This window comes from Jaculus jaculus, chromosome 4 (assembly GCF_020740685.1).
Source record: "Jaculus jaculus isolate mJacJac1 chromosome 4, mJacJac1.mat.Y.cur, whole genome shotgun sequence".
Taxonomy (NCBI): Eukaryota; Metazoa; Chordata; class Mammalia; order Rodentia; family Dipodidae; genus Jaculus; species Jaculus jaculus.
Window position 1 is genome coordinate 175,232,619 of NC_059105.1, and position 12,206 is coordinate 175,244,824.

General features: G+C 43.2%; 1 protein-coding gene across 4 annotated transcripts in view; it reads left to right on the top strand.

Annotated features, from left to right (window-relative positions):
• Bbx (BBX high mobility group box domain containing) overlaps nucleotides 1-12,206 on the top strand; it is a 277,763-nt gene that overhangs the window by 171,553 nt on the left and 94,004 nt on the right. For all 4 annotated transcript variants that reach the window (XM_045146693.1, XM_045146691.1, XM_045146690.1 and 1 more), the window contains one exon: nucleotides 4,164-4,359. In XM_045146693.1, coding sequence (XP_045002628.1) covers nucleotides 4,164-4,359 — 196 coding nt within the window. The remainder of the gene's footprint in view (nucleotides 1-4,163; nucleotides 4,360-12,206) is intronic.

Below are 12,206 nucleotides of genomic sequence, written 5' to 3' on the forward strand. Positions count from 1 at the left end.
TAGTATTCTATGTAATTTCTTGTAATTCTGATGTATTTTATTTCATGGTAATATTTTACATATTTGTATAAGCATCCTGTCTTTAGTTGTACAGATATTCTCAGCATTGTTAAATGCTGAATCTCACTAGGATTGGCATTTCTTACACTCTTTATTGAAAATAATAATACTAGCTAGAAATTACTGGTTTGAGATAGCATTCTAAAGTAATTAAAATACATAATTGGTGAAAACTTTTCATTCATATTATATATTTGTAGTTCAAATTTCCATTTATATAATGATCTGGAAAAGCATTTACTATTTTAAAGACCCCCATCTTTAAAGGAGTAACATAGTAGATTATTGTCCTTTGTTATATAATAATGCCATTGTCAAATATAATGGAAGCAAAAAATCGTGACTGAGGGTATGTGTTTAGTGACTACTGATAACAGTAGAATCAGTGATGAAATTACTGGCATATTATTGTTGCTAATGATAATGCAGTGGTGGTTAGGGCCAATGGAAAGGAATCAGTATTGCTAAGTGCCTTCTATCATTGAGGGACTATCTGTAGCAGATTTAATTTAGGTTATTTTATCAATTGGCAACTTGCAGAAAGAAGTGAAAGGCCATGAGGTGAAATTTTATTTTAATAGGAAATGAAAAATCAGTATTTTAGCAAGGGTGTAGTTAGTTATCTGTGAGAGTCTTGCACTGAAACATTAGGCTCAAAATCCTGTGATACTCTTAGAACATAAATGGGCTTTCCTCTCGCCTCCAGCATGAGCAACCTGGGCCTTGCTATCTGGTTTGGTGAGGTATGTCTTTGGCCTTTTCAGTCCTGTAATGGTCTTTTGCCCACGTGATTGGCCTCTGTGGTAATAATTTCACTTGGCTGTTTGTTTCAGATCATACACAAAGTCTGCATGCATTCCATCCTTATCCTGACTCCTCTGTAATCCCTTTCCTAATAACCTTGTCACAACAAATGATTAAGGCTTTCTGTTGTTCTTAGCTGAATCACAACTAATGATTGATGAGGTACCAAATTCCAAAGACATCTAGGCACCCTTCGTCCAAGTCTGCTCCTGCCTCCACCTGGCTGCCTCCTGCACTACACGCTTCTGTGCTGACCTGGGGTTCTCACGGGAATGTATGGAATCTTTAAAGACCATGTCTTTTCATGGTGTTTCACCTTCTGCTTAGCATATACTTGAGTGGGATGCTAGTATTTTACTTCATTCAAGTAGCATGAGGCCCTGGGTTGAATCCCCAACGTTAAATGAAAAAGGAAACATAAAAATGAATAGACATCTGTATGTGATGTGAATACTCAGTATACTTTGTTGAACAGATGTTGGTGGTATTGAACATTGATACTGAGTTTAAGAATCTATAAGATTCATATCGGGACCTAGCTACAAAGCATTTTCTACATAGTAAATTCCCAGTTACTATTTTCTGTGAAACCCTTCATGTTGCAGACCTTTCTCATGCTCTGTCATTCCCTTTGCAGTTAGCTTCTCCTTTGACAGACCTGTTGCAAAGCCATGTTTGCCACCTGAGCAGGGGCAGTGTACAGACCACACGGGAGTGGACTGTGTAGTCAAGTGTGGGTCTCAAGCTACGTGCAGGGACGGACTGTGACCCATGCTCTCTTCTACCCCCAGTCTCTGAGTCATCCAGTCCATCCTGCACGCATTTGCCGAGGGTGGACGGCATGTGTGCACCCTCCCTGAGGGCCATGGTGGCCGTGTGGTGACCGCAAGGCTCGATGTGCCTTCTGCACCAGCTCCTGTCACCAGTTACCCAAGCTGGCGATTAGTGTCACCAGCCATGCTTTAAAAGTAGCGGGTGCTGACGGTATTCATTTATCCCGGTGGCTGGTGTCATGTCCATTATTCTGTTGACTTTCACCAAAAGATTGCTAAGTGATGCCTCGTACAAGATGTGACTTCTTTAGTGGAAAAGAGTTTATTTAACAGATGAGCATGTGGGAGTGTAAGGGAACACCCGAGAGACAGATTTGAGGGCCAGTGACGTTTTCTAGTACCCTTCGTAACTATGACTTTCTCCTTCAAATATTTTAACTACCAAGAAAAAATAGGTAATCTTATTTCTTGTGACAAATTTGTTAACAAACTTGTTTGCAAGTCTTTGGTGACTTTAGGGAATATTGACCTTTGTCCAGATGATGTTCAGCTGGCAAACGGGCTTGTGCGCCTTTTCCTGGGACCGAGTCGTGACCCATGGTGACGTGTGTCGCTCCCTCCGTTTGGGCTTCTCGTGCATTCATGGCGGCCTCGTGCGGACAGCAGGCTGGGCGTGGGTCTGCCTCCGCTTAGTACATGAGCCCGGGCGCGGATGCACTGCTCTAGCCAGCCCCTGCGTCACCTCTGAACCCCAAACTCACCCTGCTGGACAGTGATGACTTGCAGGGTGGCTCCAGGCTTTGGTCAACACAAACAGGCCTGTGTCTTAGGCTTTTGTGCTCACTTCCCTTGTACACATCTATGGGTCAGCAAATAAATTTATATTTATGTTTCACACAAAAAGTTTCACAAAATTTGAGTTAAGATAGCTAGATAGCTTTTATTTATATCATTGAAAGTGAAATAGTGGGGAATTATTATTTAAATTATATTAATTATATTATTTAAATTATGTGTTATTTCCTTAAGTCAACCAAAAGGGGACTTTTTCTTCCCCACTTGGGTTATATGCCAAGCTAGGCTGTAGAGATGGCTTAGCAGTTAAGGTGCTTGCCAACAAAGGCAAAATACCCAGGTTCGATTCCCCAGTACCCACATAAGCCAGGTGAACAAGGTGGTGCATGCATCTGGAGTTCATTTTCAGTGGCTAGAGGCCCTGGTATGCACATTCTCTCTTTATCTTCATCTTTCCCTCTCTCTCTTTAAAATAAATAGAATATTACTTTAAATTTCCAAGCTACTCGGAGCTTATACAGAACTAATGTTATACGTTAAGCAGCACTGGTATTTTAAAAGGCAATCTTATGGGATTCTAAACTGTGTTACTTGTCGTGGTGGTGCCTGTCTGTATCCCGGCACTAAGAAGTGAGGCCAGGGATTGAGCTCAAGCCCACCCATGATTGCTAAGCCAGATCCTGTCTCCAAAAATTTATGTTAATACGGTGTTGAATGCACATAAAATCCATTCTCAGTCTAGTAGCATAGCTTGGCAACACGTAATGAACATCATGAAAGGAGGAAGAGGGAGTGGAGTTGGGACAAAGGGTATGAGGAGAGAGTCATTGTCAGGAAGATCAAACTTCTAAGTAGGACACTCGTGAGGGGTACGTGCAACACGACACGGCACGGCAGAGCCACCTGAGCGGGAGCCGATGCGCGTGTTTATTCCATCGTGTGCTCATTGCGGAGCACGGGTAGGGCCAGTCACACTTCATAGATGGCGGCATTGAGGCGAACGAAGGTCGATGCCCACTGCTGGTTAGGCAGAAGTGCTGAGCTTCAGAGGCACAGGGCATAGACTGCATCCACCACTTTGCCCTCCACTGGGCCCCGTGTCTGCAGATCACGTCAGCTAGCCTGTGAGCCACCATCGAGCAGACCACGCCCGGTGGTGCGGGCCAGTCTGCCCTTACGGCCCCAGACGTTGCTCCTCTGTCCTCATGACTGCTGTGACGTGCGAGCGTTCCATCTTTCCTGTCTCCGGAGCCCTCAGCAATCTTCACTAGAGAAACCACCCTCGGCCCCATCCCCCAACATCAGACAGCTTTTTTAGAAACTTTAACAAAAAGACAAGAGGATTAAGAGGTACAACGTGAGGCTAGGTAGACAGCTCTGTGGTTAGAGGCACTTGCATGCAAAGCCTGATTGCCCCCCCAGGTATGGTTCCCCAGTACCCACATACTGGAGTTCATTAGGAAGCCCTGCAATGCCCATATTCTCATTCTCTCTCTCATAAGAAAATACTAAAGTTTTATGGACGAAAGAAAAAGACCTGAGTGTCCCCCGCACTGTTTTCCCTCACGTGGGCTTTTTGTGGGTCAGCCCGGGCGGGTCGGGACCCCTGCACTGCCCTCGTTCTTCGTGGAGAAGCCTTGTTATCACTGACTGCAGGACGGAAAGGTGAAGCTCACAGAACTTCTTGTCGACCCGTATGCTAATTACCATTTGTTATCTGTTCATTCATAGTACAAAGATGCATTTATGAAAGCAAATCCTGGCTACAAATGGTGTCCCACTACAAACAAGCCTGTGAAATCACCAACGTCCACTGTCAACCCACGGAAGAAACTCTGGGCCTTCCCGTCGGACTCCTCGAGAGACTTGCCAAGCCCCAAGAAAGCAAAGACCCACGAGATGCCTCAGCTGAACTTTGGGATGGCCGGTGAGTCTAGACTCCACTCGCCGCTGCCCCATAAGGGCGGGGCTGTACCTTTAAGTGCTTTTAGCAGACCACACACTTGACGCGAGCAAGGCGTGTCTCCAGTGTGAGGTATTGGCAACTGGACAGCGTGCTCTAGGGTGCTGGGGCCTGACCATCGCATCATCAGCCCAGCGATGGACCACAAGGGCTTGCTACATCCACATGCCATTGATTTAAAAATGGGCTATCATACATTGAGGATTCTGATTTTGCAAAAGAAAATTCTTTTTTAAATATTTTATTTATTTATTTATTTGAGAGCAAAAGAGAGAAAAAGGCAGAGAGAGAGAGAGAGAAAATGGGCGCGCCAGGGCTTCCAGCTGCTACAAACAAACTCCAGACGCGTGTGTCCCCTTGTGCATCTGGCTAATGTGGGTCCTGGGGAATCGAGCCTCGAACTGAGGTCCTCAGGCTTCACAGGCAAGTGCTTAACCAGTAAGCCATCTCTCTAGCCCTGAAAATGAAACTTCTTGTAATATGGAAGGTGCTCTATGGGTAAGCACAGACTCTCCTCTCCCACCTTGCCCAATCCCCCAATTTCACCCCAGCAATTCTTCTTTTAGATTGTTATACTGCCACAGTGTGAATTAAATGTTGGTCACACATACTTTATACAAAGAATGCCTGTGTAATTAAGGAAAGGAAATAAGAGATCAAGTTCCAAATGTCTGTGAGTTCCTGACATTGACAGTTTGGAGAAGTAGACTGCAATATGGAGCTCATAGAACTTTATGCTAATACATTAAGGAATGCATAAACACACTACAAAGCTATCTGAAGAAGCTCCACGGTTATGATTGATACTTAAAGAGCCACACGTAGGGACTTCCAGTTAAGATGGTGGCATAGGTACCACGCCAAAGCATCCTGGGGGGAAAAAGACCAAAAATACTCAGCAAAATACACACTTTTACTAAAAAGTGAGGTGTATAGGAAATTGAAGCGGCAGCAGAGAACTAGAAGAGATCCAGAGCCCGCACAGGCTGGCAAAAGTGGCCCTGGCAGCTCTGCCAACCACAGTGGTGGTGGGACGCTCCAGAAAGCCGCCAGACTCGGCTCCAGCTGCAGGAAAAGCGAGGTGCGGGAGCTTCCACTCACACCGGCGCTCTCCGCAACTCGGGAAACGTGAGGGGAAAGCGGCAGTGAGCAGCAGAGGAGCAGACCGCGAGGTAGAAGAACACGTGGAGCAGCGAGAGAACTGGAGCAGCTGCGGCTCCCTCCCCTCCCCCACCGCCTGAGCCCAGCTCCGGCGAACAGAGCAGCAGTCCCGGGACCGGCCACGCCAACTTGAGCCGACAGCGGGACCCAAGCAGGAGCAGAGAGTTCAGCAGCAACATCAGTGGCTCCGGCACTGGTAATAGCGGCCCCAGCAGCAGCAGATCGAGGAGCAGCAGCAGTGGCAGACCCACCACCAGCAGCATCAGTGGAAGCAGCAGCAGCTTCAGCAGCAGTGGCTCCAGAAGTGGCAGCTACAGCAGCAGCAGCAGCAGTGGTGGGCCCAGCAGCAGCAGCTTCAGCTGCTGACAGACCCGGCAGAGGCAGCTTTAGCAGCAGCAGTTCCAGCAGCAGGGGTGCTGATCTTCGGGGCCACAGTTGCCAGGCTTGGTTTGCCCCACAGGAAAAGCCAGTGCCCAGCTCCAGAAATCAGAACACCAGCCCAACGACCAGGCAGCAACTTGACTGAGACCAAAATCATCCAAGGTAACTGGGATTGCACCAGGGAAGGGTCTCACTTGGTCACAAGCTGACTTGGAACCCTCAACAGACCAGAAATCTTAACCTCTATGTTGATAGAGGATCTGGTTGTTATAATAACTACTCTGGCATACATACCTGGGGCTGTTTTTGATTGAATGGGTACAGTGTTTAGTTAACTTTTAGAATCTACCTGTATTTTATTCCACTCAGACTGCTTAAATACTCCCAGAGCAGGGAAAGTCAACCCCTAGGAGCACCTTTGTAGATACTCTGAGAGTCTTAAGAGCCACACCTAACACCTTAAGCTCCTACTCTGAAAATATATAACATCAAATCAATTGATACAGCTAAGAATACCCAGCTAGCTAATCCAAGCATTAACGTAACCCAAGATGCAAAAATATATACATTATAACACAAGAAACACTAAAAAGCAAGATGATATAAATCCACCTAAAAGTATTAATGCATCACAAATGAGCTCCACTGAGAACGAGTTAGAGGACATGCCTGAGAAAGATTTCAAAAGAATGATTGTAAATATGTTCAAAGAAGTCAGAGAACAAATCAAAGGAGTCAAAGAGGAACTCAAAGAGGAAATCAAAGAAGATGGAGGACACCAATTTCATGAAATAAAGAAGGCAATACAAGACATAAATAAGGAAATAGAAACAATAAAGAAAAACCAGTCAGAATTACTAGCAATGAAGAACAAAGTTAATGAAATAAAAAACTCTGTAGAAAATCTCACCAGTAGAATGGATGAAGGAGAAGACAGAATATCTAAGCTAGAAGACCAGGTGGCAGATCTAATACAGTCCAACAAAGAGAAAGACAAACTTATAGAGAAGTATGAGTGGGAATTTCAAGATATCCGGGACACTATGAAAAGATCAAATATAAGAATTCAGGGCATAGTAGAAGGAGAAGAACTCCACTCGAGAGGCATAGTAGGCATCTTCATCAAAATCATAGCTGAAAACTTCCCCCAAATTGGGAAAGAGGTGCCAATACAGATACAGGAAGCCTTTAGAACCCCAGCCAGACAAAACCTGGAAAGAACCTCTCCTTGCCATATTATAATCAAACTTCAAACACACACACCAAAGAAAAAATACTGAAAGGAGTTAGAGAGAAAAATCAAGTTACCTACAAAAGCAAGCCCATCAGGATTACAGCAGATTATTCAACACAAACTTTTAAAGCCAGAAAGGCTTGGAGTGATATATTACAAGTTCTGAAAAATAACAACTGTCAACCAAGGTTACTTTATCCTGAAAAGTTATCCATTCAAATAGACAGAGAAATAAGGACATTCCATGACAAAAGCAGGTTAAAGGAGTATTTGAAGACAAAACCAGCTCTACAGAAAATACTTGATAGAATCCTCCATGCTGAAGAAAAGGAAAAGCACAAATATAAGAAACCTAGAAAAAACAAGCAATACTCAAATACTAGTTAACACAAGAAAGCACAGGTAGAACCAGAACCACAAAAAAAAAAAAAAAAGGCAAACATAAATACACACCTTTCAATCATATCTCTTAATATCAACGGCCTCAGTGCCCCAATGAAAAGACACAGGTTTGCAGACTGGGTTAAAAAGCAGGATCCTACAATTTGTTGTCTCCAAGAAACTCACCTTTCTACAAAGGATAGACATTACCTTAGGGTGAAAGGTTGGAAGACGGTGTTTCAAGCAAATGGGCCTAGAAAACAAGCAGGGGTTGCTATCCTAATATCTGACAAGGAAGACTTCAGTTCAACATTAGTTAAGAAAGATAAGGAAGGTCACTTTATATTGATTAAGGGCACACTCCAACAGGAGGACATTACAATCCTAAACATATATGCACCTAACATGGGGGCTCCCAAATTCATCAAACAAACACTATTAGAACTAAGGTCACAGATAACACTAAACACAGTGGTAGTGGGTGACTTTAACACCCCACTCTCATCAATTGACAGGTCATTCCAGAAAAAATAAACAGAGAATCATCTGGACTAAATGAGGTCATAGAAGGAATGGTCCTAACAGATATATAAAGGACATTTCATTCAAAGGCTGCAGAATATACATCCTTTTCAGCAGCACATGGAACATTCTCTAAAATAGACGATATATTAGGACACAAAGCAAATCTTAACAAATTCAGGAAAATTGAAATAATTCCCTGCATTCTATCTGACCACAATGGAATTAAACCAGAAATCAGTAGCAAGAAAGGCTATAGAGCATACACAAAATCATGGAAACTAAACAATATACTACTAAATGATGAATGGGTCAATGAAGAAATCAAGAAGGAAATCAAAAAATTTATAGAGTCAAATGATAATGATTACACAACATACCAAAATCTCTGGGACACAATGAAGGCAGTTCTAAGAGGTAAATTTATAGCCTTAAGTGCCTATATTAAGAAATTAGAAAGTTCGCAAGTAAACGACCTAATGCTTCACCTTAAAGCCTTGGAAAAAGAAGAACAAGGCAAACCAAAAATCAGTAGACGGGAAGAAATAATAAAGATTAGGGCAGAAATTAATGAAATAGAAACAAAAAGAACAATCCAAAGAATTAATGAAACAAAGAGTTGGTTCTTTGAAGGGATAAGCAAGATTGATAACCTCTTAGCAAATCTGACCAAAAGAAAGAGAGAAGAGACACAAATTAATAAAATCAGAGATGAACAAGGTAACATCACAACAGATTCCAGAGAAATTCAAAAAATCATAGGGACATACTATAAAAGCATATACTCCACAAAATATGAAAATCTGAAAGAAATGGATGATTTCCTTGATTAATATGACCTACCTAAATTAAATCAAAATGAGATTAATCACTTAAATAGACCTATAACAAACATGGAGATCCAAACAGTTATCAATAATCTCCCAACTAAAAAAAGCCCAGCCCCACATGGATTCACTACTGAATTTTACCAGGCCTTTAAGGAAGAGCTAACACCATTGCTTCTTAAGCTTTTCCAGGAAATAGAGAAAAGAAGGAATTCTACCAAACTCCTTCTATGAGGCCAGCATCACCCTGATACCAAAACCAGGCAAAGATAGAACAAAAAAAGAAAATTACAGACCAATCTCCCTCATGAACATAGATACAAAAATTCTCAACAAAATATTGGCAAACAGAATACAAGAGTATATCAAAAAGATCATTCACCCTGACCAAGTAGGCTTTATCCCAGAGATGCAGGGATGTTTCAATATACACAAATCTATAAATGTAATACATTATATAAATGGGTTGAAGGACAAAAATCACATGATCATCTCATTGGATGCAGAGAAAGCATTTGACAAAATCCAACATCCCTTCATGATAAAAGTCCTACAGAGACTGGGAATAGAAGGAACATATCTCAATATAATAAAAGCTATTTATGACAAGCCTACAGCCAGCATATTATTAAATGGGGAGAAACTGGAAGCTTTTCCACTAAAATCAGGAACAAGACAAGGGTGTCCACTGTCCCCACTTTTATTTAATATAGTTCTGGTAGTCTTAGCCATAGCAATAAGGCAAGAGACACACATAAAAGGGATACAAATTGGAAAGGAAGAGATCAAGTTATCGTTATTTGCAGATGACATGATTCTATACATAAAGGACCCTCAAAACTCTACTAGCAAACTGTTAGAGCTGATCAAAACCTACAGCCATGTAGCAGGATACAAAATAAATACACAGAAATCAGTAGCCTTCATATATGCTAACAACAAACACACAGAGGATGAAATTAAGAGAATCACTCCCATTCACAACTGTATAAAAAAAAATAAAATACCTTGGAATAAACCTAACCAAGGAAATAAAGAATCTCTACAATGAGAACTTTAAAATACTCAAGCAAGAAGTTGCATAAGACATTAGAAAGTGGAAAAACATCCCCTGTTCCTGGATTGGAAGAATCAGTATTGTGAAAATGGCAATCTTACCAAAAGCAATCTAGACATTTAATGCAATCCCTATCAAAATTCCAAAAGCATTCTTCGTGGAAATAGAAAAAACAATCCAAAAATTCATTTGGAATCACAAAAAACCTCGAATATCTAAAATAATACTGAGCAACAAAAATAAGGCTGGTGGTATCCCCATACCTGATTTTAACCTATACTACAGAGCCATAGTAACAAAAACAGCGTGGTACTGGCACAAAAACAGACATGTAGATCAGTGGAAGAGAATAGAGGACCCAGATGTAAGCCCAAGTAGCTACAGCCACCTGATATTTGATAAAAATGTCCAAAATACTCATTGGAGAAAAGACAGCCTCTTCAGCAAATGGTGTTGGGAAAACTGGATACATATATGTAGAAGGATGAAAATAGATTCTTCTCTCTCTCCATGCACAAGAATTAAGTCCAAATGGATTAAAGACCTTAACATCAGACCTGATACTCTGAAACTGCTAGAGGAAAAAGTAGGGGAAACCCTTCAACATGTTGGTCTTGGCAAAGACTTTCTGAATACAACCCCAATTGCTCAGGCAATAGAACCACAGATTAATCAATGGGACCTCATGAAATTACAAAGATTTTGTACTGCAAAGGACACAGTGAAAACAGCAAAGAGGCAACCTACAGATTGGGAAAAAGTCTTCACCAGCTATATATCTGATAGAGGATTAATATCTAGGATATACAAAGTCCTCAAAAAGTTAAATAATAAGGAATCAAACAAGCCAATCACAAATGGGCTATGGAGCTAAATAGAGCATTCTCAAAGGAAGAAATACGAATGACATATAAGCATCTAAAAAAAATGTTCTACGTCACTAGTCATCAGGGAAATGCAGATTAAAACTATATTGAGATACCATCTCACTCCTGTGAGATTGGCCACCATCATGAAAACAAATGATCATCAATGTTGGTGGGGATGTAGGAAAAGAGGAACCCTTCTACACTGCTGGTGGGAATGCAATCTGGTCCAGTCATTGTGGAAATCATTGTGGAGGTTCCTAAAACAGCTAGAGGTTGATCTACCATATGACCCAGCTATAGCACTCCTAGGCATATATCCGAAGGAATCATCTCATTTCCTTAGAAGTACATGCTCAACCATGTTTATTGCTGCTCAATTTATAATAGCTGAGAATTGGAACCAGAGTAAATGTCCGTCAATTGACGAGTGCTCTCGCTCCAGCCCCCGTGTTCAGTGTGAGCTAGAGACCTGCTCTCCCTCCAGCCCCTGTGTTCAGTGCGAGCTAGAGACCTGCTCTCCCTCCAGCCCGTGTTCAGTGTGAACTAGAGACCTGCTCTCCCTCCAGCCCGTGTTCAGTGCGAGCTAGAGACCTGCTCTCCCTCCAGCCCGTGTTCAGTGCGAGCTAGAGACCTGCTCTCCCTCCAGCCCGTGTTCAGTGCGAGCTAGAGACCTGCTCTCCCTCCAGCCCGTGTTCAGTGCGAGCTAGAGACCTGCTCTCCCTCCAGCCCCCGTGTTCAGTGTGAACTAGAGACCTGCTCTCCCTCCAGCCCGTGTTCAGTGTGAACTAGAGACCTGCTCTCCCTCCAGCCCGTGTTCAGTGTGAGCTAGAGACCTGCTCTCCCTCCAGCCCATGTTCAGTGTGAACTAGAGACCTGCTCTCCCTCCAGCCCGTGTTCAGTGTGAACTAGAGACCTGCTCTCCCTCCAGCCCGTGTTCAGTGTGAACTAGAGACCTGCTCTCCCTCCAGCCCGTGTTCAGTGCGAGCTAGAGACCTGCTCTCCCTCCAGCCCGTGTTCAGTGCGAGCTAGAGACCTGCTCTCCCTCCAGCCCCCGTGTTCAGTGTGAGCTAGAGACCTGCTCTCCCTCCAGCCCCCCGTGTTCAGTGTGAGCTAGAGACCTGCTCTCCCTCCAGCCCCCGTGTTCAGTGTGAGCTAGAGACCTGCTCTCCCTCCAGCCCGTGTTCAGTGTGAACTAGAGACCTGCTCTCCCTCCAGCCCGTGTTCAGTGTGAACTAGAGACCTGCTGTCCCTCCAGCCCGTGTTCAGTGTGAACTAGAGACCTGCTCTCCCTCCAACCCGTGTTCAGTGTGAACTAGAGACCTGCTCTCCCTCCAGCCCCCCGTGTTCAGTGTGAGCTAGAGACCTGCTCTCCCTCCAGC